At 41.6% G+C, this 27,647-nt stretch overlaps 1 protein-coding gene across 1 annotated transcript in view; it reads left to right on the plus strand.

Moving 5' to 3' along the window:
* SPOCK1 (SPARC (osteonectin), cwcv and kazal like domains proteoglycan 1) overlaps window positions 1-26,204 on the plus strand; it is a 487,945-nt gene extending 461,741 nt beyond the window's left edge. The window contains exons 7-11 of the mRNA XM_055302768.1: window positions 6,100-6,216; window positions 9,708-9,929; window positions 14,823-14,885; window positions 22,055-22,192; window positions 22,699-26,204. Of these exons, the coding sequence (XP_055158743.1) occupies window positions 6,100-6,216; window positions 9,708-9,929; window positions 14,823-14,885; window positions 22,055-22,192; window positions 22,699-22,889 (731 nt within the window). The 3' untranslated portion in view covers window positions 22,890-26,204. The remainder of the gene's footprint in view (window positions 1-6,099; window positions 6,217-9,707; window positions 9,930-14,822; window positions 14,886-22,054; window positions 22,193-22,698) is intronic.
* The last annotated feature ends 1,443 nt before the right edge of the window (window positions 26,205-27,647 follow it).

The following is a 27,647-nucleotide window of genomic DNA, read 5'->3' on the forward strand; positions in this document are numbered from 1 at the left end:
GAGACATAGGCAGAGGGAGAAGCAGGCTTCCTGCGGGGAGCCCGATGTGGGGCTCGATCCCAGGACCCGGGGGATCACACCCTGGGCTGAAGGCATGCGCTCAACCACTGAGCCACCCAGGTGCCCCTCTCCTGTTTTACCTGCTCACTGTCTGCATTCAAATCCAGTCTAGCTCAAAGTCCCTTAAAGCTCTAGGCCTTGGGTGGACCTGGGAGAGGGTGCTCAGGGGGCAAAAATGATCACGTTTCCTTCCCTGTGCCGTATACCTTCCACGGAGGCATATGTGCCTTATTTACACTTGCTTATTGCATTTTGTTCATATTTTCCAAACAGACAGGAAAAGTCCACTGGGAGAGCACCAAATTACCTGGGCCCTTCTCTGCCTGAGTGCCAGGCTTTCCTAGGGGAGAAAGCTGTCTTTTTGTCCATTTTGGAGTAATGCACAGTGGCACTATGCTTTTCTCTAATGAAGCCCCAGCGGCTGCACATGTGATCCAGGCCTCAGAGAGCATAACAGGAAGGCAGCAGGCTGCTCGTGCCTTCCACAGGACCGCTGTTCTCACGCCAAAGCTAATGAAGGCAGAGCCTGGTTTCATCCCTCTAACACTCATCCAGCTGCCTCACCTGCTTCATTGGCAAAGCTTCCTTCACATGCAAGGGCCTGATGTTTTGATTTTTTTCCAACCCAGAAACTAGACCAAGTCTATTCACTGCCTCAGTTAATACTGGCTTCCCTCGAGCCCAGTCAATGCAAGGAGCCAGTCCAGCACCCAGGAGCAGCCCAGTAAGAACACAGCCTGGATCCAAATCCTGTCGCTGTCACTTGATAACTGTGTGACTTTGGTAACTTGCAACCACTGTGCTCGTTCGTGCATTCCTGTTTTCTTTTAATATATATATTTTGGAAAACTACTATGTGTCCATCCTTGGTAAGTGCTGAGAATACAGGCACAGGGAAAGTCAGACCAAACCTGCCCATCAGGGAGCTTTTCTCTTTGGGAGAAGGCAGCCCATATGCTGCAAGTCGAATCTTGTGACCCACCTACCAAATAAGTAAAGGAGAGATACTATTTTCTGTAGCACAAGCATCTCCTCCGGCGTAAGCATAAGGATAAAATGGTAACACGTTATGCAGACAGTTGGGATATGGGAAGAGGAACGTAGATTTGTTAAGTCTCTGCTATATACCAGTAGCTGTGAGCTATGTTTTACTGATATTATCCCATTCCATGCAATAATGCTGTGAGCTGAGCTTTATTATGCCATGTTGCAGGTGGATAAATTGAAGTCTACAAAAGGCAACAAGAGGGTTATATTATGCTCAGTTAGTAAGTATGTGTCGAGAGCATTCCTCATGCCAGGAACTGGCTGCCTAAGATGCTGGGTCCCATGAGCTGAGCCAGACTTGGGGTGTTTTGTGCTGCTACTATGTAGAGGGGAAGAGGGACAGTGAAGAAGTCACAGGTGCGATGAATCCCATCCCAGGAGCAAGACACTGGAAGTCCATAAATGGGCAACTCTTCTCTCCTGAGGGTTAGGGAAGCCCCCTGAGAGATCTGATGGAGAAATTGGCATTAGCACACAAGGAGAGGAGAGTGTTTAGGGTTGGAGCAGCATCTGGAAGGACAGTGAGGATGGAGCATGGAGCCCAAGGAGGAGAGGAGGGAGATCAGAGGGGGACAGGGCACTGCCATCAATGCACAGGCCACACTATAGATTTGGACTTGCCTGTGGAGTGATGAGGAGCCTCTGAAGTAGCTGAGCAGGAAAGTGACTTGATCACTTTAGAAAGACCACTTTGGCTGCTGGATGGAGAAGGAGAACATAGGGTAAAAGACAGGAAACCACTTAGGATCCTGATCCAGCCTTCCTGGTGGGAGGTAAGGGCAGGGATAAGGACTGGAATGAAGGCAGTAGAGCCTGGCGAGAGGCAGAGCACTTTCTGTAGGGATCCACGACACTTCCCAGATGTGTGCCCTGAAGATACGAGTGCCTGGTAGGGCCATTTCCCCACCAGAGGAGGAGGCAGGGATGCTGCCTACACTCCAGGCAGGCTGGAGTGGACTGAGGTCCTATAAAAAATGATGAGGTCTAACCTGTGGCCACAAGAAGGCAAGTGTGCAATCCCTGAGGAATAGAATGCTGGCAGAGACACTCGGGAAAATAGGGGCAGTTTAAAGTGAGCCAAAGCCTGGGTGGAAGGCAGGAGGGAAAAGAAAGGCAGGTAGGGAACAAAGAGGACAGGCTGGCCTCCTTTACTCCCGAGGTAACCCAGCAGCGAAGGGGATCCGGTCCTAGCCTGCATGAGTGAATCAAATCCTCTCCCAGGGCAGCACCATCTCTTCCTCTGAGGATTCACATGCAAGGGCCTGATGCCTGTGGCCTGAGTGCTGGCTTCTGTCACTGGAAGGAGAGCTCAGATCCCCCTCTTGAGAAATCCCAAGGATTGGTCTACCTCAGGGCACCAAGTGAAAATGGCAGGTGGCTGTGGTTTTGTAAAGGTTTTCTTCTCCCCAAAAGTTATTTTTCCCCAGGAAGGAATGGAGTGTTTGGGAGGTGCCCTTTGAATCCCCCCATTTCTGAAACATCAATCCTCAGTTCATACCTTTATCCAAGGCTATGACAGGAACCTTAAAAGGCAGGCATCCCCCTCCCCTGCCCATTGCTAGTGTGCCTTTTGTGGCTGGAATACCCAGTCTTAACAAATAGTGCTCTGCAGGCTATCATCTTTATTTCTTTTCCTGGGATGTATCTAGCTCCAGGCCAACTGTGCCTGACTTTGTCCCCAAAAGGACCATTGAGTGGAGGACACAGCAAGTGAATAGGACCCACTAATTGAGTGCCTCCTATCTCTGTTCCAGCTTTCTGATCTCTCTCCACCCAAGCCAATGGCGTCTTGCTTGTGCACCTTTCCCTGAGTGACAGATTCGCTCTTTTAAGATTCCAGTGTCTGATTCCATCAGCCATCCAGAGCCTGTGTACTTTGGAAAGCCTGTGGGAAATTCAGCAGTCTTCTAAAGATATAGATTACCTGCACATCTGTCAGGGTTTAGTTAAACATGACTGACTAATTTATCCTGCAGTGTGAGACGGGGATTCATTTCCTTTGCAAGTTGACTTGGCAATTTTCTCTGCTCAGAGAACATTTAGAATAGATGGTGTGCATGGCAATTGAGAAGAAATAGATGCTATTAATTTTCGATTTTCAAATGTGAGATTGACTCTAGAGCCCACACCCCACTCCCATCAGGAAAACAGACCACATCCTCTCCCGACATGAGCTGTTTGGCATCTGCAAAGTCATAAAAGTGAGTGCTCTATCCTGAGCTTTGGAGTTGGGGCTGCCAATCAGTGAGTCACCATGGACCTGCTCTTGAGGCAAACCCTTGAGTCACAGTCCCCTTCTGGCTATGTGCATGGCTTAGCATGAGATGCTGGTTCCTGGCTTGAGCAGCTGTGGGATCTTCCTCCACCCAACTGTAAGCACCAAAGGAGGATGGGAGCTCCTGAGTGGTGCAGTCGGTTGAGCAGTTGAGTGTCTGCCTTTTGGTTTCGGCTCAGGTCTTGATCTCAGGGTTATGAGATCTTAATCTCTCTCCCTCTCCCCCATGCTCATGCTCTCTCTTTCTCTCTCTAAAATAAACTCCCAAAATTAAAACACCAAAGGGAAGGAGTATCAGGAGGTATCAGATACATCATATCATGATGAAACTCAAAAAGTTGGAAATCCCAAAGGGATAGCTGACTTCATCCGATGTTAGTTGGCATTGAGGAAACACTCTATACTTGTGCTATCCCACATGGTATCCCCAGCCATATGTGACTGTGGAGCACTTGGAATGCAGTGGATGTGACTGGAAAACTAGATTTTAACTTTTTTATTTATTTAAATTATTGTTAATGCAAATAGGCACATCTGGCTCATGGCAGCTATACTGGATAGTGCAGGCATCCATTTTCCCCAGCCTCTTATGTGGCCAACGCCAGTTTGGTTGAGGTTTGTCTGTCTTACTGGCTTTCTGAATGTTGTGATGTGTTCTTGGGGCTTATCTATAAACCTCCCATTAAATCATAGCCCGTGCTGAACAACTGATATGTACCATGTGCTATGTAAGCCCTCTACATACTTGGTCCACTTCATGGCCACATAATGATACCCTAGGTTTACAGAGGAGGACACTAGGTCCTGAGAAGTAGTGACTTCTTAGGGTCAGACAGTGAGGAAGTAGTAAAGCTGGGATTCATTACAGGGGCACTGTGAGCACAGAGCTGTTCTACTTTGCTGCCTGGAAACGACAGGTCTTAGTCCCATTACCTGGCTGGTGTTTTAGGATACAGTCGTGTCCTGGTTGTTAAAAGCAAGGCTAAGCATCTTGAGGTCCTTAATAACATGAATATGAATAATGCATACCCTCCATGCCTTACAGAGTATAGATCTGGATCCTGGCTGGAATGAGGAGAGCAGTTATGGGAGCACTAAGATTCTACAGACTCAGCCTGGGCTTGCTCACCACACCTCTCCCCCCAATCCCCTAGTCAAATGGAGAGTCAGGAAGAACTTTCCACCTGAGATCTGGGAAGTTTGGCTGTATTCTCCATCAAGCCCCAAACTCCAGGCTAAGGAAAGATGGGCCTTCTCGAAAGCAGACATGGGTTGTAAAAGTGAGGGAGAAGATCTGTAGGATACTGTTCTCTTCTTTGGGAGGCAGATGGAGGCTGACGACCTCAATTCAGTGAGAGCCTGCATTGATTGAAGGCTGGACTGGAGTTTTGGCAAGACTGTCTACTCATTCCTCTTTGCCCCCATACCTTTCAGTAGACAGCCTGATGCTGGGGATCTGTCTAGACTGGCAGTCCAGCCTTTATTTGCATCCCATCAGCTCCATGAGATATTCAGAACTTGGTTCAGTGCTATAATGGTGTTTTGCTTGGCTTCTGTGCTGCCTGGCTCCTGTAGCTTTAGAATTTGCAAAAAGACAGTTGTGGGGTTCATGTCTTTGTCCCTTTTTTTTTGTATATTTTTTTATTGGAGTTCAATTTGCCAACATATAGCATAACATCCAGTGCTCATTCTGTCAAGTGCCCCCCTCAATGCCCGTGTCTTTGTCCCTTCTTATTGGAATTTTGGCTGCTTGGGTCTCCAATTTCTGCCCCTCCAGATGCTAAAGGCAGGTTTTTCCACCCCTTGGCAGTAGGCCACGGCCTGGACCCTTCATCAGAATTTTCTATACCCGGCATTTGGGTAATATCTGGAAGGGAGGGTGGATCAGCTCCCTTACCCACATCATTGTTCCTCCTTTGGGGATTTTCCTCTCAAGCCCTACTTCAGCACCCTAGAGACCGTCACAGAGCTTGCACCCTCCTACCCATCCATCCATCTAGGTTTTCTTCCTGTTTTCAAACAGAGTATTCCTTGGCTCCAGTTCCTATGATGAACCCCAAAGAGGAGCCTCATAGTTAGAGATGGGCTGTGTGCAAATAGAAAGGACTCTTGCATGAAGGTGGCATCCAAATGTCTGTAGGGGAAAGTCAAGTTAGTCTACCAGAAGGCCAGCAAAATAGACCACATGCACAAATCCCAACCTTGGGATAAAATAAAATTTATAATCTGTTGTTACTGGGATCTTTCAGAGTTCTAGGCAGCCTAGGATGTTCGCTATTCCTGAGTGTTAATCTCTTGGCATGAGCATAGTGGAAAATGTGATCTCTGGCAAACTGCTACAGCAAGTTCTATCGAGTTAGCGTGAGGGATCTGTGACAGTCTTTGGAGGCTGGTGCACAACTGTGAGACCATTAGCATTGATTTTAACAGCTCAGAGGCATCCAGATTCAGTTCTGAACAATGTGGTTTACCCCAGGAGTCTCGGTTTTCTGTCGAGCTCCTTACCTGTGATGGCAGCATCTTTGGGCTGTTTTCGCTGGGGGGGGGGGGGGGGGTGGCGGCTGCTAAGGGGTTGCATCATGGTTGGAGAGGGAGGTTTGTTTTGAGCGTGGCTTTGTGGATGGCATTGCATGTTGAGGCCAGAGAGTTAATGAGAGGAAAGTCCATGGGGAAAGTCCGTGGGAAAGTCACTGTTTCTTCCATTTGTTCTTCTGCAGCCTGCACGGATAAGGAGTTGAGGAACCTCGCTTCCCGGCTGAAAGACTGGTTTGGAGCCCTTCACGAGGATGCCAACAGAGTCATCAAGCCCACCAGCTCTGATGGAGCCCAAGGCAGTAAGACCACCTCACTGTCATGAATTTAGTTCATTTTATGTACCGTGTTTCCTTAGTTACTGGACCCTGTGGATTTAGCAATAGCACTTTCGGGTAATCAAAGAAAGTACATTAAACGTACACACTGACTTAACATATTTTCTTGAATCCAAAGCATTTTCCCTTCTTCCATATAACAACTTACATTTTTTTAAAGTCTGGCCACAAAACTATCCTATGCTTAGTATAGAGATTTTGGAAAATACATTAAGGGTATATAAAAATACAAAAACTATTTAAACTATTTAACAACTGTAAGCATGTTGTGGTATATACTTCCTTTTTTTTTTTCCTTTCCATACAGGAAAAAAAATCATCTCTGTCTTTGTATATACATACAACACACACTTCACAGGCTGTTTTATGACCTTATATCACCTTGCAGCATACCTGGACCTTCTATTTTGTTGAGCAGTATTACACTTTGTAACAGCTTACATAGAATCCCAAGTTACAGGCATAATTTATTTAATCAGACCTCTGTTTTGGAGTGTTGAAGTCATTCCTGATGTTCAACTTTTATAAGCAACACTGTATATCTTTGATAATTTATCCCCTCCTCCTTGAGTGCATTGGCAGAGCATATATTTGGAGACTCTTCATAAGTTAAAGAGAAAACTCAGAGTGGGTCAGCATCTTTGTACCTTGTTGGAGTCTCTCAGTGCCTTGAACTCAAAGACCATTGAGGGTAAGCTTCTCCACAATGTGTTCCATTGGCTCAGACTGTCATACTCAACAACACAGCTGTTCAGTGACCTAGAGTTTTGCAATTGTTGGGATCTAGACTTAACCACTTTGGCCAGCATGCAAATGATCGCCTTAATTTTGAGTTATTCTTTGAAGCTTGTAGCTATATTTGCTGGTGGAGAATATTGATCTAGGGGACCAGTTCTTTCACTAGTTTGGATCTTGCTCCTCAGGATCTAAGTATCCAAAGAGTGGTTTCAGGTGGTTGAGTCTGTGGAAAAGAAGAAGATAGTTTCTTCTTCTTCCATTCCTGCCAGAGGCTTCCTTGGGAGTTTGTGAACAATTAATTCACAGATGGTCTAGAGGAAGTTTTCCCTGGAATCGTCTAGGAGCAGCCAGGCCCTCGGGCTTTCTGAACAACCTTTCAAGGAAGAGCAGATTGATGTGCAGAGAGCTGCTCCTTGCAGCCTCAAGTCCCAGGACACTCCTTTGCAGACAGCTGGGGAACTAGCAAAAGACCTGCCCTTGGCCAGAAGCAAATTGAGTCCCCAAAGAGGCTTTTAGGTTTGATGTCCTGAAGCAATTGCGGTGAAGGGAATATAAAGGAACAAGGCTTGGTTAGCCCACAAGGCCATAGGAGGGAGAGATGTTTTTACCAGTTTAGGAGTTATGAAGAAGAAACCACAGATCCTACAAGTCCCACATGCTTGGGGCCGACGAGAAGGGCTATTTTCTTCCCTCCACCTCTTGATAACAGATGCAGATGCCTTTTCTCTAGAACCTTCCAAATGGGCATTGGGGGATGGGGCTTGACCTTTAGACTAACTACTGCCCAACAAACTTGGCACTTCTCTTTGGTGGTTAGTGAGCAGTAAGCTTCTCTTTGCCATGTATTAAAATGTTAATATCCTATAAAATTGATGCATATTACCTAATATATTCTATATAAAACTGTGGAGCCATTTCGTGTCAGAGTAAATCATCTTGCTTTCCTTAGCAGCCCTAAGGACATCCTCATCATAGAGATTGTTCAATCACGACCTTCAAAGAACAGGCCACATTTTGTCCCCAAGTTTTCCTTGAGACGGGGCAAGTTTTCTAGGGCATGTCTAAAGTATCAATGGGAATAAAGTTAAAAATTGATTTTAATTTTTAATAAAAATTGATTTTTATGTTGGAAGGGCCAAACTGCAGTAGCTGGAGAACTTCTCTTAACAAATGCTTTCACTGAGCACTTCCTACGTGCTTGCACTGGCGGAGGCTACTTGTGGCAGTCTCTGCCCTTGAGGAGCTTAGCATCTAATGAAATGATGAACTGACAGTAAAAGGAAGCAAAGGGTTCTAGGAGAGCTCAGAGGTGGTGGTGCTGCACAAACTTTACTGGTTTCTGGACAGTATAGGCCCTTTTTTAAAAAAAGGCAGGGGAGGGGCTTTTAAAAGGGTTTATGCACTTTGCTATATGTCCTACATCCTTCAAGCATGGACTGGTAATGCACATAGGTACCCCTCACCAACCGCCCCTGCTAAGCAGAGAGTGGGCAGTCAACTGCATTAGGACCTTAGTCATGGCCGCTGTACCACCAGCCTTGCGCTGCCCATCCTCAAGCATGGCCCCCAAGCCAGCTGGATGTCCTCAGGGTAGGAGGATCATGTGAGGTAGAGGCAACTCTGGGAGAAGAGGGATTGAGAATGTATATTCAGGGCAGGGCCACTGCCTTGGAAGCCCAGCTCACAGGTCAAGCCCAAACCCTGAACAAATAACTTAAGCCTTGATTTTTTTTTTTCTTCCCATCTGTAAGGTAGAGGGGATACAGCATTTTCAAGGACTCATAGAAGTTTTCAGTGAGATAATTAAAAATAAGGCACTTAGAGGCATACCTTAAATAACACAGAAGTGAACTTTTATCGAAATTTTCCTGGGAAAATAAAACCACTTCTACAAATCCAACTTATGGAACAACTCAAAATTGCATAGTGCTTTTGATTCTGAAAGAAAGACCAATTTTAGATTTGGGGCAGGCCCTCTCTGGGGGTTGTCTACAGTAGACTCAATATCCTGAGTGTTAAGCAAAGTGTTATTATTCTAGTGCATACGGTTCCCATTGTGGAAACAAATAATTCTTTAAGAAAACTACCCCTCCTCCCCCAGGGAAATAAGAAAGAAATTATTGTCTGAGTCAATTTGGATTCCATATCATGTATCTCTTGAGGGGACTGCAGAAAAGAAGAATGGGGAACAGAGGCAGGTACCTGGCTTGTTTTCCCATTAATGTTCAGACTGCTTGGATTTAACAGTCCTTTGGGACGTAATCAGTGCCGCTGGATTGTGCTATATAGTTTCATTCTACTGCCATCTTTTTTTTTTTTTTTACAATAGTTTTTGTTTTGGTTTTTCAAATATTTTCCCCTAAATATAAAAGTATAGCCTGCAGAATTATAAGTTTTTCCTTTTACTTACCCTGTTTGTACTCTTCCTTTGGGCCATACCCTTGTTTTAAGCAAGTCTGGTAAATGAAAACTCATATTTACATCACAGATGAATTAGTGTTGGGGACTGGTTCCCTTTGGGACATACTTTCCTCAAATGCTGACTTCTGTTTAAGGGCATTTTAAGTGATTTTATTTAAAACCCCCAACCAACAATATCTTCTAGTAGGGTGCCTCTAGCCTCAGGAAAGGATGGTTGGAGGTGGGCCCTGGGCTTCCTCTTGGGTGGGGCCAGCCCAGGCTTGGTGGCTGCCTGAGATGTACCCTTCTCTCCACAGGATTTGACACCAGCATCCTGCCAATCTGCAAGGACTCCCTAGGCTGGATGTTCAACAAGTTGGACATGAACTATGACCTCCTGCTTGACCACTCAGAGATCAATGCCATCTACTTGGATAAGTATGAGCCCTGCATCAAGCCTCTCTTCAACTCCTGTGATTCCTTCAAGGATGGCAAGCTCTCCAACAATGAGTGGTGCTATTGCTTCCAGAAGCCTGGAGGTAAGGCAGGAGAAGGGGCGTGTCTGGAGCTCAGGGCAGCCACCCTGGGCATGGAAGGCCTGCATATCACATACTAGGGAGGCAGGCGGAGGTCAGCACGCAGAAGGACATTCAGCCAATTGAATGGCAGACCCAGACTCTTTTCTTCTCATTTATTTCTATCGTATATTAGAAAACCCAAGAACATAATGAAAAAGTCCATTTCCTCAGTCTCCCTTTGGGAATATCTCTTAACCATCTTGTGCCTCAGCTATTTCATCTGTAAAATGAGTGTAGAAACTTTTGTTATATAACTCCCCAAATCACTCTGAGATCCTTAATGTGAGAAATACTGTACAAATGTAAAAGTACTGTAATTCCCCTTGTCACATGACTTCCCCATGCTCCCCCTTAGAGAAGGTCTCTTGTCAGCTTCTCTAGGGTAAATATGGATTTACTTCAAATCTCATAGGCAAGCACGTTTTGGACAAACTCCAGCTAACTTAGGAAAGAGATAAGATTTGAGGGGAATACAGGAGTATCTTATGTCATGGTTTCCCTACAGCCTCTTAGGAATCCAGAGGCAGGAACTCTAAGTCTCCTGGAGGGGCCACATGGTCTGGCCTTTACTTCTTCTGTCTTCACTTCCTACAGTTATAAACACAGGTGTGGTGATCCACAGCTAAGTGGACTACCCATGAGTAGCTTGTATCTGAATTCCAGTCTCAAGCCCCAATTCTGGCATAGCAAGCATCAGGTACTATGGATCATCTACTATAAGCATGGCTGTGAGAACCCGCCCCCAGGAATGGAAGGAAGATGGCTATGAATATTACAGTTTTATTTTATTTATTTTTTTATTGAAGAATATTACAGTTTTAAAATTAGATGTGTGTGTATGCCCGCATGTGTTCAGAGTCGCTATACACAGAGCAGAAAATGTAGGCATTACAAAAGGGCACTCAGGGTAAAGTACATGTATTTGTTTATAAGACTACAAGATACATTCCTAAAAGCAGAATTACTAGGCAGAGGGCATGTGCATTTTTAATTTAGGTAATAGTTCCAATTCCCCTTCCAAAAAAGACTATACCAATTTTTATTCTTATCAAGAATACCTAGTTCTCTGTGGTGTCATTTTTGGTCTTTTTAGGAATTTTCTCTAAATGGAGGACATTAGTCCTCTTCTGGTTACATGTATTGCAAATATTTTTCCCCCCAACTTTGACTTGGTACATTTTTGTTAGGAAGAAAATTTTTAAATGGAAAAATGAAAAGTTTCTCCACCTTTGATGGAAGGCTTACATTAAGGTTAGAAAGGTATTTCGTACAATGAAATACTAAAGCAATTCTTTTGTGTTTGTGTTTTCCTCAGTATCTTTTGGTTGGTTGGTTGGTTGCTGAAATCTTTTATCACTTTAGATTCTTTCAGTGTGTGGTCAAGTAGGGTCCCAGCCGACCCTTCAGTTACCTCTCTAGTTTTGACTAACCCATCTTCCTCCTCTAATGTGAATTCTCCCTTATTGTATATAGAGCTTCTTTATGTAGATCCCTCTAGTCCTACATCTTGCGGAGCCACCCTCTCCTGCCACTCATTTTTCTTTCAGATTTTTCCTGGATATTCTTATGTTATTGTTATGCCTTTTGTATTTGAACTCTTTGAACTTTAGAAGCAAGCAAAGTAAGAGGACTCTAGAGAAAATTGATAGCTATGTAATATTTAATCCTTTTATTCTACAACAGCATCTGTTAACCAATGGAGTTACATTTTTAAGTTTTATTCTCACTGATACTATACTTCCCTTATATTTATTCTCCTTGTAAATGAAATTGATTTTTTCCTAGTATATGTCCTTGCTGGTGGTTGTTTCAGTATCAATTTTGTTTGCAGTCACCTTACTAAATTCTTCTTTTGTTTGGAGTAATTATCTTGGTTGGTTTCCTTTGATTTTTCAGGTATACAATCGTATCCTTTGCTAAGTGATTATTTTTTTATTTTTCTATTTTTATACCTCCTCTCTTTCTGTTTTCCCATGCTATCAGCTAGTATTTCCAAATCAGTGTCAAATGATAGCCATGTTCTTATCTTAATAGAAATACTTGGAGTGATTCAATACTAAGATAGCTTTAGGCTTGAGTCCATAAGACATCATGTGACTTTTGCTTAGTTAGGCTAAGCTGAACCTTGGGTAAGTCTCAGGATGCCTAGGTGGCTCAGTGCTGAGAGTCTGCCTTAGGCTTGGGTCCTGATCTTGGGATCCTGAGATGAAGTCCAGCATCAGGCTCCCCGCAGGCAGCCTGCTTCTCCCTCTGCCTGTGTCTCTGATGAATAAATAAGTAATCTTAAAAAAAAAAAATAAGCAAAGTCTCAGTGCTAGGGCTTACCTCAGAGGTGTGGCGGCAGGACCCTGAGAGTGAAGTTACTGCCTTTACCAAGAGTCAGAGGTGGTCACTGTGCCATGTGGATGTTCTTGCGTGGGCCACCCTTTGACCAAAAGCTGAAGGAGGTCAGACCCCCCTTGCATGGCATATAATGGCATCTAAGTAGAAGTGGAGCCAAGTACCATTAAAATTTTTGTTTTGTAGTTCCTTTTTTGTTTCTCATTTTGTGCATTTCTCTCTTAAGTAAGGTTCTTTATTTTTTGTTGGTTCCCACCACCTCCCTCCTTGACCCAGAACCAGTTCTATTTGTTCCCCACATTTCTTCATATTTACTATTGATTAATGTATGTTATGTACTCAAAACTAAATTTTTTCTCCAAGGCACTCTTTTAGCCATAGACCATAGGTACTATAGGTATGTGGTATTTTTATGAGGATAAATGTGTAGCTATTCTACAAGTAAGAAAGACTAAGTGCTTCTTAGGCCCCAGAAAATTTTGAGAGCACACTTTGTTTTTGATATTTTTTCCTCTAGAATTCTCACTGGAATTATAACCCTTGAAATACCACTTGAATATTTGCTTTAAAAAAATACAGAAACAAAGATGCTAAGGATAAACTTCCTACAGCCAGAGTTTCTTGTACTGTTATCTTTAAACATGATTCTCCAAGCACTGGGTTTAGCTATAGAATAATGGGAACCCATGCTTATTCTTTTCCCTTTTGAGGACATGAATTTTCTCAGACGTGAATTAGTTTGGCTCAGGCTATAGATTTTTTCTGGAGACATGTCATACATTGTAAGCTCTGGAATTAAAATTTTGGTTCCATTTGATTAGTCTTCCCTTAGGAGTATCAGTAACATACATGTTGCACATAAGTTCTGTGGCTTCAGACACAGCCTTCCTTTCTTTAAGTGTTTAATTTTCTTCAATGTCATTTTTGTCCTTGAGTCTTTCTATCTGAATTGAGCTCCAGTATCACACAGTGTCTTTTTAGCATCCTTGACTACTTAGAGAAGTCTTTGGTAACTCTTATCATCTGCTCAGCAGCCATTTTTTTCTATTAGAATTCTTCTGGAGTTCAGTCTTGCTCTTAACTCTTTTCTTGCAGCAGTTTCTAGTAGGTCTCAGTCTGATTCATGTCTCTTTGCTGAAAGAGAAGCAGAATTTTTACATTTACCATGGGACACTTTGAGGAACTGACCTCAATTCCAGAAACCATGTTTCTGTGAATGCAGGTGACTTGTGCTGTCTTCAGGAACAGTCTTCCAAATGCCTATGGTTTCACACAAAGATATGCCTTTCTATTTGCAAAATAGGAATAATAACAGTGCCTACTCTGTAGGATTATTGTTCTAGAACATTTTCTGGTACCTTTGTCCTAGTAAATACTACCTTTAATCTTCAAAGATAGCATTTGTTTCTCTTTCTTGTTTTCAGTTCTCTTTCTCTGATAGTCAAAGTTAACAAGGTATATTAGCTTTTCTCAAGGAACAAACCAGACTGGGTGGTGATGTGCAATCTACGGGGTAAGAGATGTAAAGAGATGCTCGGGTACTTCCTACAGGCCCAAAGTTTCTTGAACAGAAATAGTGCAAGTGCCCTCAAAATCAGAACAGTCTGGAGGCTCTTGAAGACATAGCAGAGCACCCCTACCCCTACAGCCACAGGATCTGCACAGGAAAGTCATGGTAATACTCAAGAACTGGTGAGGCCATCTTGCTTTAAGCTTAAAATGGATTTGTAGGAGAACCACACACACTCATATGCCCTACTTGGCCTTGGAGCTCCCCCTACCCATCTTTTACCACAACAGGTATTTTATTTTTTTGGGGGGGGGGGTGACTGGGTGATGGGCACTGGGTGTTATGCTGAATGTTGGCACATTGAACTCCAATAAAAAAATTAAAAAAAAAAACACAACAGGTATTTTATAATGGAGGAGACTTGCCCAAAGCACTGAGCTATGAGATGGCAGAGCTGAATCAAGGTTTCACTTTTCTATATTCAATCTCTTGGATAGTTTCATAGTTGTCCCATGAGGCCTGTGTTTTACTCTCCTGGGCATACTGAGCCAGAAAGTCTGAAGTAGCCATTCTCATTCTCTCCTGGAGCAAGACCTGGGGTAGATTAAGTATTTGTCACCCTTCCTCTGGTTAGTGGCTCTGATGTATGCACTCAGGACATTTAACCATGAGGAAGCTTTGATCCTGGTTCTCACCTGATTAAAGTGTCTATTATCAGATCACCTAGTTGGCACCTAGCATTTCCTTGAGTTGAAGGTGGGCAGAAAAACTATACGATGCAAGTAGCCCCAAAGTACTATTTAAATACTTTGTGGTGTAAGATTTTTTTAAAATAAATTAGTAACAGTAATGGCCTGATTTTGTTTTGTTCTATAATAACAGCATATGGAGTAATTCCAGTCCCAGGTGTGTCATTGTATATATTTCACGTCAAGAGTGAAGCCAATCATTAGAGATTATGTCCCGCACCATCTGGAAACTGACTTTCATAAATTATTATTTAGGTCTCCCTTGCCAGAATGAAATGAACAGGATTCAGAAGCTGAGCAAGGGGAAAAGCCTGTTGGGTAAGTACAATTTCTTGTCACTTGTTTAAACAACTAATTAAAACATCCACGTCTCTTGTAATATTGAGCCACAGCAATGGTTATTCAATTAGGTATCAGTGTTTTCTGAAAGAAATGTCTCGCTTCATCCCCAGACAGCTGGCCAGACATAATCTGAGGATTGGGCTGCTGGTTGAGAAATGCCGCCTACCCTGTTAGCTCAGGACTCATGCGCAGGGCTGCAAGGGCTGGGATCCAGCACCATCTCTACTCCTCCCTTACTTGGTCTGTAAATTCCAGAATTATTCCCCAGATCAAGTTGTCCATTTATTTAAGGAGGAAGATGAACTGTACCCTCTTCTGTGTTTATCAGAGAAGGCTCAAAAGACTTGAGTGTGCTTAAATGCATTTCTTGATTTCAATGTGCATACTAATCTGTAGAGGAAAGCATATTTTTCTTCTGTATTCGAATGTTAACTGGGTTTTTGCCCCTGACGTGCCAATCTGTGGCAGAGGTAAAGGTTCCAAATGCTGGTTTGTTGAAGTGTTCCCTTGCAGCTGCATGTCCTCTGTCTCCAGCACTTGGGGGGGGGGGGGGGGTGGCGGGACACGGAAGTCATGGCATTCAGACCAGGCCATTGCAGAGAATGCTAAACCTCATTTGTTTGCTGAAAAAAGGAGTCTGTGTTGCTTTCCTTGATTTTTAAAGAGAGCTGACAGTGGCAATACAGTAATTCAGAAGTATTCTTGTTAAGCAGTAAGAACCAGGTGCATTCCTTAAGCAGCTTGCTATTTACTTAAAGAAAATGGGCAAGTTTTCTGCCAATTGTCAAATGTAGGCAGTCTGTGAACCCTGGCAATTTTTGGGTCATCTCAGTATCTCAATACTCTTTCTTCCTTCTGCTTTTGAAAGTTACTTTTTTTCATTGGTTTGCCTCAGACGTTCCACTTCTGATAACGCCCCCTATTCGACTCAGAAAGAACACCAAAGCTGTTATTTTGACCTGTGTGGACCTAGGTTCAAAAAAGACAAAGGTGTCTTTCTGATGTGAGGCAAACTGGCTGGCTCCTTCCTTCCATAGATCTTTCCAGTGCAAGGGCTTGTGCTCACTTATCTGATTTTCCATGTAGGAGGTTATTTGGGATTTAAGTGATGTACCTAAGGTAGTTATGAGTAGAAATCTATTTTTAAAATTTTATTTTCATTGGCAATGGATATCTTTTGACTGAGAATGAATGAGACATTTATAAGGTATGTAGTCTGAGATAAAATGTCTCATCTTCCATTTTCCCCAGCTTATGCGAATAAAATGCCTACTTTTGTCCTACCATGAATCCTACCTAGTTTTAAAGTTTATCACATCTCTCTGATGACTCATAAAATTATCATTGACCTTCTTTCACATTATTTTTTGCATGGGGAAATCTCAAAATGTCTTTTCAGGGACATTTGAATTTAAAAAATAAGCAACAACAATCAGTTATAATTAGTGCCTACTTAGAAAAAAAAAAGGTAATTCTATTACATTATAGATTTAGAGCAACACCTGCTTCTTACCAACCTGGAGGCTATTTTTTCCATCTACCAAGTGCTGTTGTTTTCCAACTGCAGCACAAGGAGAAGGATCAGTATTTTCCCAGCTTTCTGGTAGTTCTTCTCCTTTGCAGACCTTGATTGAAAATCTGTTCACAAGTCTCTCTGCTTTTTGGTTTTCTTTTCCTTCCTCTTTCCCCCTGCAGACTAGGGGTGCCGCGCACTGGCTGAGATCTTGAGAGTGTGGGCACCACCTCAAATGGTTTTCTGTGATTATCCATTTGATCTCTGACAGCCTGGTCATCTATTCTAGTCTAGACTAGTTGCTAGAATCACCTGGATCTGGGGTTAAATCCAGGTTCAAAATAAATTCCAGAAGCAAGTGGGATTTTACTATTACCTGAAATAAAATGAAGAGTAGAAAGCCAGAGTGGTAAGCAAAGGCCTTTGTCTTCACATCACTGTTAATACTCCAGTCACACTGAGGAGTATTCTCCCATAGAGAATGAGCACATAATCATGAAACATACACACCCCCTAAGAAAAACCAAAACTGAAAATCAGAGCATTCAAGTGTGAGGATAGAGGTATTCTCAAACCACAGATTTAGTTTACTAACCCCAGACTTACTAAAATATCACCAAAGGATTGACTCTAAAGAAACAATCCCAGAAGGAATTATTTAGATCCATTTGTGGAAAAGAAGACATGCTGCTAAATCTAAATAAAATGTGACCTGTAGAAATATTTTGTAGCAACCAAGAATTAAAATTTCAGACTGTTTAGGGGAGTGAAAATAAAAGTAACACTTTTTTTACCCCAAAAGTGTTTGGGGTAAGTTTCTAGTTTATTCAGCAGAAATAAAATGCAGGTTAATTTTAAACTTTGTCATTAAATTCCCCACAGAGAAGGAAATAGAAGATTTGGTTTTTAAACCAATAGAAGAAAAAGATGGACTTTAAAAACTTGACCATTTCAACAAAAATCAGGAAAGGAGGAAAAAAGACCAAACACATATCTGTAATCATAATAAATGTAAATGGACTAAAGTCCTATTTTTGAATTCTAAAAACAGAGTATCATCTTGTTGAAATGTTCCTTTTTATTTTACCATATTATCGTATGCCCATAACTTTAAAACAAAACAGAACTGCAGGGAGGAATTGTCATATCTTCAATTGTAATCAGACACATTAACATACCTCTTGAAACTTAGCTTAAGTACATAGGAGAAACAAATAACATGATTCATTAGCATTCACATACATGTATTCCTGTATATAAGCGTGGAATATATAGTCTTTTCAAACACAGAATATTTGCCTTGGATTATGCCATAAAAGAAAACTAAACAATCTCCAAAACCTATCACAGATTAAATTCACTCACTACAACACAAATAAAAGCTAGAAATGAGATTATTTACCCAAATCCCATACTAGGAGGTGGAATATAATTTTAAAAATTAAATAAAAACATATAGAAGTGAAAGCAACTAAAGTGAAACTTAGCTATAAATGCACTTTAAAAAAATCACTAAATTTTCTAATTAAAAGCCTTTATGGAAATAAAGTGAAATTAAGAATAATGTAGATAACAGTGAAATAGTATTTGAGCCTTTTCTACTGCCAAAGAGTTGTGAATTTAAAAGCGGGAGTGTAAGTTCACATATGGGACAACGGTTTCAAGTTTCAGCATGTTTTAGAATCACTTGGAAGGTTTATTAAAACATAGTTTGCTAGGCCCTGCTTTCAAAGTTTCTGATTCAACAGATCTGGGGTGGGGCCCACATATTTGCTTTTCTAAGATGTTTCCAGGTAATGGTACACCTGCTGGTCCTGAGACCACACTTTGACAACCACTGCTATAACCCAACTTACAGAATTATGAAAATGTAGTTGAACAAGTACTATGAATTACCACACTTGGATCAGGAAGAAACAGAAGACCCAACTGTATGAAAATGCATGAAATCTATTTAAATCAAAATGCTAAACTCACTGCCCCACAACCAAAGAAACAGGCACTATATGCCCAAAATATTTTTATGAGTGAGTCCAGAGAAGAAATTTTATGCAAAATGTCTGTAGTAGGCAAAGAATAATACCAGAATCATTTCCTGCATTAGTCACCTTGTTACAAAAATAGAAGAAATAAAACTACATGCCTGTATCATCTAGTAAATCACTGAGGAACAGTCATCCAAAAGGATCAGCATATTCAGTCAGTAGTATTTATTCCAGAATAGCAACAAATCAATTATTATTAAGGAAATTGTTGGGATATTTTTGATTAGTGGTTCAAAGGAAAGCCCAGGACCAGATGGCTTCACTGGTGAATTTCACTTCCCCCAACACTGGTGAAATTTTACTAGACATTTAAAGAATTATCACTACCACACCTTCTCAAACTCTTCTGAAAAAAAAAAATCAAAGAAAAGTAGACACTATCAAACTTGATTTCAAGGCTAGGATTACCCTGATAGCAAAACCAGAAAGGACATTATAAAAAAACTATAGGCCAGTCTCTATAGGTGCAAAATTTCCCAATAAAATACTAGTAAACCAAATTCACGAGTACATTAAAAGAATTGCTTACCATGATCAAATGGGATTTAAGCCTGGGATGCAAAATACATAACATTACTACAATGTGGTATCTAAATAAATGCAGAAATATGTTTGACAAAATTCAGCATCTATTTATGATTTTTAAAAACTCAACACAGGGGCACCTGGGTGGCTCAGTGGTTGAGCATCTGCCTTTGACTCAGGGCATGATCCTGGGGTCCTGGGATCAAGTCCTTCATTGGGCTCCCTCTGCCTATGTCTCTGCCTCTCTCTGTGTCTCTCATGAATAAATAAAGTACTAAAAAATTAAAACTCAACATAAATTAGGTATAAAAGGAACAAACCTCAGTATAGTAAATGCCACACACAACAACTAACATCCTACTCAATGGTGAAAGGTTGAAAGCTTTTCCTCTAAGATCAAGAACCAGACAAAGGTGCCCACTCTTAACACTCCCATTCAGTATAGTACTGTCAGCCCTAGTGAGGACAGTCAGGCAAGGAAAAGAAACAAAAGGCATCCAAGTTAAAATGAAAAAGATTTTCTTTGAGATGATATGTTTTAACCAAGGAAGTGAAAGATCTATATATTAAAAGCTATATGACACTGATGAAAGAAATCAAAGACCACACAAATAAATTGAAAGGAATCCCATGTTCATGGATTGGAAGCATTCCAAAAAGACCCCAAATAGCCAAAGCAATCCTGAGAAAGAAGAACAAAGTAGGAGACATCACACTTCCTGATTTTAAAGTTATAGTCATCAAAAGGGCATGGTAGCATAAAAACAGAAAGATCAAGGGAACAGAATCAAAAGCCCCAAAATAAATTCATGTATGTAAGGTCAACTAAAATTTGGGAGCCAAGAATTCTCATTAGAGAAAAGACAGTCACTTAAATAAATGGCTCTGGGGAAATCGAATATTCAGATGTAAAAAATTGAAACTAGATGTCTATCTTATACAACTCACAAAAATTAACTGGAAATGGGTCAAAGACTTAAATGTAAAACTGGAAACCATAAAACTCTTAGAAGAAAACATAGGAAAAACTCTCCTGGACATGGGTTTTGGCAATGATTTTTTGGATGTGTCACTTGAAGCACAAGCAACAACAAATTTAGGAAGCTTCTGCACAGCAAAATTATCTACAAAATGAAAAGAACACCTACAGAGAAAAAAAATATTTTCAAACCACGTATCTGATAAGGAATTAATATCCAAACTGTATAAAGAACTCACCCAATTCAACAACAACAAAAATCTGATTTGAAGATGGGTAGAATATCTGAATAGACTTTTTTTTTAAGATTCATTTATTTATTTGAGAGAGTGGGAGGAGGGGCAGAGGTAGAGAATCTTCAAGCAGACTCCCTGCTGAGCACAGAACCTGGTGTGGACTTGATCTCACCATTCATACCATTCATAATATCATGACCTGAGGTGAAACCAAGAGTTGGATACTTAACCAACTGAGCCACCCAGGCACTCCAGAATAGACACTATTCTAAAGAAAACATACTGATGGCCAACAAGTACATCAAAAGATGCTCTACATCTTTAATCATTAGGAAAATACAAATCAAAACCACAATGAGATACCACTGCACAGCTGTTACAGTGGTGGTCATCAAAATAACAATAGACAACAAATGTTGGTGAGATCACAGAGAAAAGGGAAGCCTTATGTACTGCTGATGGGAATGCAAACTGGTGCAGCCAGTATGGAAAGCATTATAGAGGTTCTTTAAAAAATGTAAAATAAGTCAATAGGAGAAGGACAAATATTATATGGTCTCATTCATTTGGGGAATATAAAAAACAGTGAAAGGGAATAAAAGGGAAAGGAGAAAAAATGAGTGGGAAATATCAGAAAGGGTGACAGAACATGAGAGACTCCTAACTCTGGGAAACGAACCAAGGGGTGGTGGAAAGGGAGGTGGGCGGGGGGTGGGGGTGACGGGCACGGAGGGGGGGCACTTGATGGGATGAGCACTGGGTGTTATGCTATATGTTGGCAAATTGAACTCTAATTAAAAAATATGTAAAAAAATAAAATAAAAAATGTAAAATAGAACTACCATATAATGCAGCAATTAACACTTCTCAGAATATATCCCATGGAAATAACATTACATCAAAGAGATATCTGTACCCCATATTCATGGGAACATTATTTACAATAGCCAAGATATGGAAACAACTTAGGTGTCCATCAACAGATCAATAAATAATTGTGTGTGTGTGTGCAATAGAATATTAATGTGATGAGCCCTGGGTGTTATAAGCAACTGATAAATTATTGAACACTACATAGGAAACTAATGATGTACTATCAGTTGGCTAACTGAATTTAAAGAAAAAGAATACTATACACCATAAAAGATGAAGTCCAACCAATTGTGACAATGTGGAATGACTTTGAGAATAAGATGCTAAGTGAAATAAGTCAGATAGCATATGACCTCACCTATCTGGGGAATCTGAAACAACAACTCATAGGAAAAGACATCAGACTGGTTTACCATAGAGAGGGGGAATTGGACAAATGTGGTCAAAAGGTACAAACTTTCAGTTACAAGACAAATAAGTACTAGGAATTTAATGTACAGCATGAGGAGTATAGTCAACAATGCTGTATGGTCCATATCAAAGTTGTTGACAGTAAATCCTAAGCATTCTCATCACAAAGGAAAAAGTTTTTAAATCTGAGACGATGATGTTAATTAAACTTACTACGATAATCATTTCACAGCATAAATAAGTCCAATTTGGCTGTACACGTGATATTCCACAGTGCTACGTATCCATTCTATCTCCATAAAACTGGGAAAACATTAAGAAGTTATTAATAAGAGTAGTACCCATTCATATTATAAAGGGAGCAATAAGAACTCATCAAAGAAAGGATCCTGTCAGACCTTGGGCAAATCCAGGGCCCTGGAAATCTTGACTAAGTAATAACCAACCTCTCCATTCCCCCTCCTAGCTCTGCAGGATGTGTTAGCCCTCTTCCCTCTCATGGAGGGCATTAACCCTGAGTATCAGTGCACATCTGACTCAAATTGGACTTTCTATTCCCTCAGGAGCATTCATACCTCGGTGTAATGAGGAGGGCTATTACAAAGCCACGCAATGCCATGGCAGCACAGGGCAGTGCTGGTGTGTGGATAAATATGGCAACGAGCTGGCTGGCTCCAGGAAACAGGGCACCGTGAGTTGTGGTGAGTAAGTACTTTGGCATCAGCCCTATGATGACCTTTGTTGACTTGCAGGTCTTTATTGTATAAAGATCTGGGCAGAAGAATTTTCTAGAGGTATCTGTGATCTCCAGTCAACAGGTTTACAGTGGAAACACAATACCCCCGAAGTCACAGGAGATTATGCACAGCAAGCTTTCTGAGGAGCAGGAACTCACCACAAGTAGTGGATTGGATCAGTTTTTGTTTTTGTTTTTGTTTTGACAGAGCATGACTTTGATAGCCCCTCCCCACCCCCCTGCTCAACGTTCTACCCAGGAAGGTAGCAGCATCTCAAGAATTCAGGGGCTCTCAGAGCTCATGGTCCATGCCATGTAGACTAACCCCATCTAGGCAGAGATGCTCCAATATTCAGAGAGTAAATTGCATGGTTTCTCCCTACAGTTAAGTCACATGAAAAGGAACCACTCCTACGGTCAGGAGGTATAAGCAGCAACTAACCTCCCATCTTTTCTTTCTTCTTCTTTCAGAAGAGGAGCAGGAGACCTCAGGGGATTTCGGCAGTGGCGGCTCCGTGGTCCTGCTGGATGATCTAGATGATGAACGGGAGCTGGGACCAAAGGACAAGTTGGGGAAGCTGAGGGTGCACACCCGAGCAGTGACAGAGGATGATGAGGATGAGGACGACGACAAAGAGGATGAGGTCGGCTACATATGGTAGTCCCCACAAGGAAGAGGACACGAGGTTGGCACAGAATTCCAAGTCACTTCCTACTCCTGCATTTGTATCTAAGACTCCACAGCACCAAGGCCTCTTCTCCATTGTTGCTCTCTGTACCTGACCCGAGGTTTGGAAGATCACTCCTTGTCCCCAGAGCATTCTGGTTATGCATACAGTTGTGTGGGAAGAAGGGTGTTGTGTTTTGTGTTTTAGACAGGGGACTGGCTGGCTGAATTAGAGCCTCCTTCCCTCCCGTGAGATTTTTGCTAACGAGCATGTGATGTATGTGGGATTCTGACAGTGCAGGGAGCCCCCACCTTGTAAACGTCAAAGATGCTTTTTGATTACCCACACCAATGGTTATTCCAGCATGGTTCCCGGCCTTACGGTGTCTAAGTGCTTTTCTTGTGTCCTGTAGATGTCGTGGAAAACACACCACACTGTACTTTCTAAGCCCCCCCCCCCCGGTCCCCACCACCCCTCGTGTTAACAATTAAAAGTTAAAGTTTTTCATATCACTATATCTGGCTTCCTATGAACAACAGCCTTAATTCAGTCAAGAGTTCCTTTGGGGAATTGAGTTTATTAAAAATGGTGTCCGGATGCTTCTCTGTATGTGCATAAATATGTATGTACATACAGAGTAGACTGTATATGTGTACAAGGCACACACACACCTCTCAGAAAAAGTGTTTCAGTATCTTCTAAAAACTCATTTGAAAAACTATTATAAATTTGTCAGCTTGTCCAGACCTGGATCACAATTTCTGGAATAAGAAATTTGTATCAAAGTCCTTTATTGCACTAACAGCACCTGCAGCCTGAGATTCCTTTCCCTATGCATTAGGAGAGTTACTGGAAGCCCTTTGATTTGCATAAGTCTCTGTCCCTGAAATCACTTTTCCTGCAGAAGCCATGAGACTCCCACATGGGCAACTTCACAAGCCATCTCGTTCATCTCAGCTCAAAGGCCCCCACCCTGGGGGCCACAGCAATCCTGTCTGCCACAGGTTCTCCCCTTCCCCACCTACACAAGGGCTTTTCCCAAGGCATATATAATCCCCTGCCCTCTGAGAAGGCAATACCACAGTGTTCCTTAGCACAAGAAAATTCAGGATTCTTAACCTTGTGATTTGCTTTTGCCTCATTGCTATCTGCCATCATAACGAGGGCACATAAGCTATACAGATTTTAGACCACTTCATTTCTAAAGAAAAAAATCCCAGATAAAGGCCAAAAAGAACTTCATCATAGCACACAGAAGCTAGGATTGGATTTTTAAGAGCTATCTATCTCCCCAACTCCTCCCCCCGCCCCGCCAATCGCTGCACCTGCACAAGTGTCGAGATATTAATGAAGAAAGCCATCCACCAGTGTTTCTTTACCCTAATTGAGCTCATAATTCCAGTCTGTCTCCAAATTTGGTAGGGTCATCATCACTATCATTTCAAGGACTTCTGTCCCCATCAAGCTGGCTCAGATCTAAGTACCAAAGAATAATCTTCAAAGTGGCCCCATTTGGTTCAGTTCTTCAGACCCTTAGGTTCCTGCCCTAGCTGGTTTCCAAATACCTGGCTACCCTAGTCAGCACCCCCCTCAGTGAGGCTCTCTGGCCCACATTTGTTTATCTTCCTTTCCTCCTGAGCTCCAGCCCATCCACCAGGCAAAAAATATACTCAGCCAAACCATGGTCACCATGGCAGCTGACCAATCCCTCCCCCACCTCAAATTGACCAATTCTTTGTACTTTACCAACCTGCCTCAAACCAGCATTTTCCAATCCTAGCATTGGCCAAGGTGGCATCATTCCTAGAGTTAATCTCAGATGAGAAATGAACATACATGGTATAATAAACTTCTTTGGCCTGATAGACATGGGTACCACCAGGCTCTAGGTATAGAGAGAACAGGGGCGATCTCTGTACTGGGGTGTCTACTTCATCACCTCTGTTTCAATTTTTTTCCTCACTTGAACAAAACACGGAGATCGTAATTGAAAAACAGGTGCTTAATTGCAGCTAAATCATAATAGAGTATATAAGAGAATCCAGGCATATTAAAAAATTTCAGTTTAGACCATCAAAGACAGCCATCGTTACTGTCTTCTCTGAGCTTGGAAAAGCACACAAGAGAACAAATTAAAATCGACAAATTGATTTCACTTGGAAAAACTTGTAGGAACAGAGAACCACTGATTTTAATTTGCCTAATTATCTTATGACAAGTGTCAAATTAAGATGACACTTAAAGATTCTTAGCATTAACTTAATGATGGAGAAGAGTGGGCTCAGCAGTCAGATCCCAGTAAGGTAACGAGATGCTCGTTTTCAAAGATATTCCAAGAAGATACTTTGATTCATTAAAATATTAAATGAAAAGCCCTCCTAAGACTGGAACCCCAAATCAACAGAGCAACACTAACACCACTTTTCATGCCTCACTTTGGCGTGACAGCGTTAGCTTTTTAAAGGGCTTTACTACTTTTCCAAAGTACTAAAGATTCGATTTTCTAGTTACCCTAACCTTAGAAGTAGAATTTGTGATTCCCTCTTTTTTGGGCAGGAGTCCTTTTGCTAGCAACTAAGTATGCATAAAAATCTTGACTAAACAAAAATACTGTGATAATGCATTCCCTTTTTTGAGACAGGTATTGAACTGAATCCTTGCTAACTCACTTTTGGAAACTCTCTAGTAAATAGCTTTATTCTTATTCCACAAACAGTTCTTTTATTTAGTACTGTTTCCTCAGCATCCACCTTAAATCTCAGAATTTTCTTCTACCCTGGTTAGCTATCTGGGATATTAATATCTTTTTGTTTCCACAGATATTCAAGGCATGGGTAATACCTTACTGCTCAATCTGAGATTTTATTATCAATTCCCCCTTCTTTATGCCCGTGGCCCCACACCCAGCAGTGAACAACTATGTATCTGTCCAGGTCTGCCCCTTACTTTTCCCAGAATGCCATTCACATTTGGGTTTTGTTTTTTCACCTTGACCACATTGTACAGTAACATCTAAGAGCCCTTTCTACAGTGGGTGGTTTTGGTCTTTTTATACCTTTTTCTCAAAGTCACTGATGTTTGTCCCTGTTTAATGTGTAGCATTGTAATGAGAGCCCACCAAATCCTGAGTGTCATTTTGTTGTCCCTATGGTAGGTGAAATAGTGATGTAGAAAAATCTAGTAAATTCTGAATGCTTTTCCACGTAGACTTATCTGGAATGTGAACACGACTCTTTGGTTAATAGTAAATGCTTAACTGTAGTCCTTGAGTAGGTGCATTTCTGTCTGTCTCAATAAATTTTGATTTGTCTGCAACATCTAAGTGTTTTTATTTTCTTAGGTTCCATGTCATCTCACCAAGCATGTCTATACTCAGTCTGTGGAAAACAAACAACATGGATAGACAAGGAGGACGGCCAATGCAGACCCCTCCTCCAGGGCTCCCGTATGTGGCAGAGGAGGTGGACCTGCTGGAGGTCCAGCCTGTCCAGGCCCATCTCAGCACACTCAGTGCCCGAACAGCCTAGAACCATATCACCTAACCCCAATGTTTGCTGCGTTCACCTCCTTTAGGCTTCCACTTTGTCACTTAGTTTTCACCTCTCAGATTTCAGTGTTGTCGTCCTGTTCACAACTTTTAAGCTTTTCCAGTTCTGCTTATTCTTTCACACCCATTAGTTATTCTCCAATTCAAGGAAGGAAGGAAGGGGAAAACAAAGAAGAAAGAGAGAGAAAGAAGAAAAGGGTGGGGGGGAGAAAGCATGAACTTCTTCTTTACAGGGGACCCTGAGTTCTCCTCAGTTCATGGATTAACACACCAGAGGCTTGTCAAACATCAGAAAGCACCCAAATTGGAATGGGAATTATTTCCTTTCCAGCTTTATCCACATTCGGGCCAGTGTGCCTATGACTTAATTATACCCTGAGTGAGTAATTTCACCAAAAACTAAGGTAGATACTATCTTATGAATAATTCCATTCCTTTACCCCACAGAGTAGATTTTACAGACAATTTGTAGATTGACAGTTCAGGGAAAGGTGCTTCGTAAGTCCACACAATAAGTAATGTCAAGAGAACAATGACTAGTATGAAGCCTCCAGGGTAGTTATAGGATACATTAAAGAAAAGTTGGCATTTGTGGACATTTTCCAAATTCATCTCAAATCAGCACAGTTATGCAGGTCCAATATCACATTTCTACTCCAGTTATAACTTCACAGATGCCACAGTGGTTCATTTAGAGGTCAGGACCAAACAAAGGACACCTGGAAGCCAGCGTCCCAGCTTTGGTAATACAGTGTAAGCAAAAAGGTCATAGCACCTTCTCACAATGCTTACTCATTTATAAGATTTTTTTTCACTTATAAGATTTACTTGGACAAATTGATTCAAGGAAAGAGGAATATTTTTAAATTTATTCACTTTGCAAGGCTTTATATATTTATTAGCAGATTTATAGATTTATAAATGAATATATGTTGGACTGTTGAATGCCATGATGGGCAGGCACCACATCAGTTCTAGGAATGTAAATGTGAATAAAACCTGGTTGCTTCTATGTAAAGTTACCTCCTTGGTAACTTCTGTGGCACACTTGTCTTTGACTTTACCTGCTTTCTCTAGACAATATCATGTATACCACTGATTTCAACCATCTCTTCTCCTCTGAGAAGCCCACAATCTATAGCTTGAGTATACATTTTGACTCTCATTCCATTCTGAGGCATCACCTGCCATTTACATAATTCTAC

Source organism: Nyctereutes procyonoides, unplaced genomic scaffold (genome assembly GCF_905146905.1).
Source record: "Nyctereutes procyonoides isolate TBG_1078 unplaced genomic scaffold, NYPRO_anot_genome, whole genome shotgun sequence".
Taxonomy (NCBI): domain Eukaryota; kingdom Metazoa; phylum Chordata; class Mammalia; order Carnivora; family Canidae; genus Nyctereutes; species Nyctereutes procyonoides.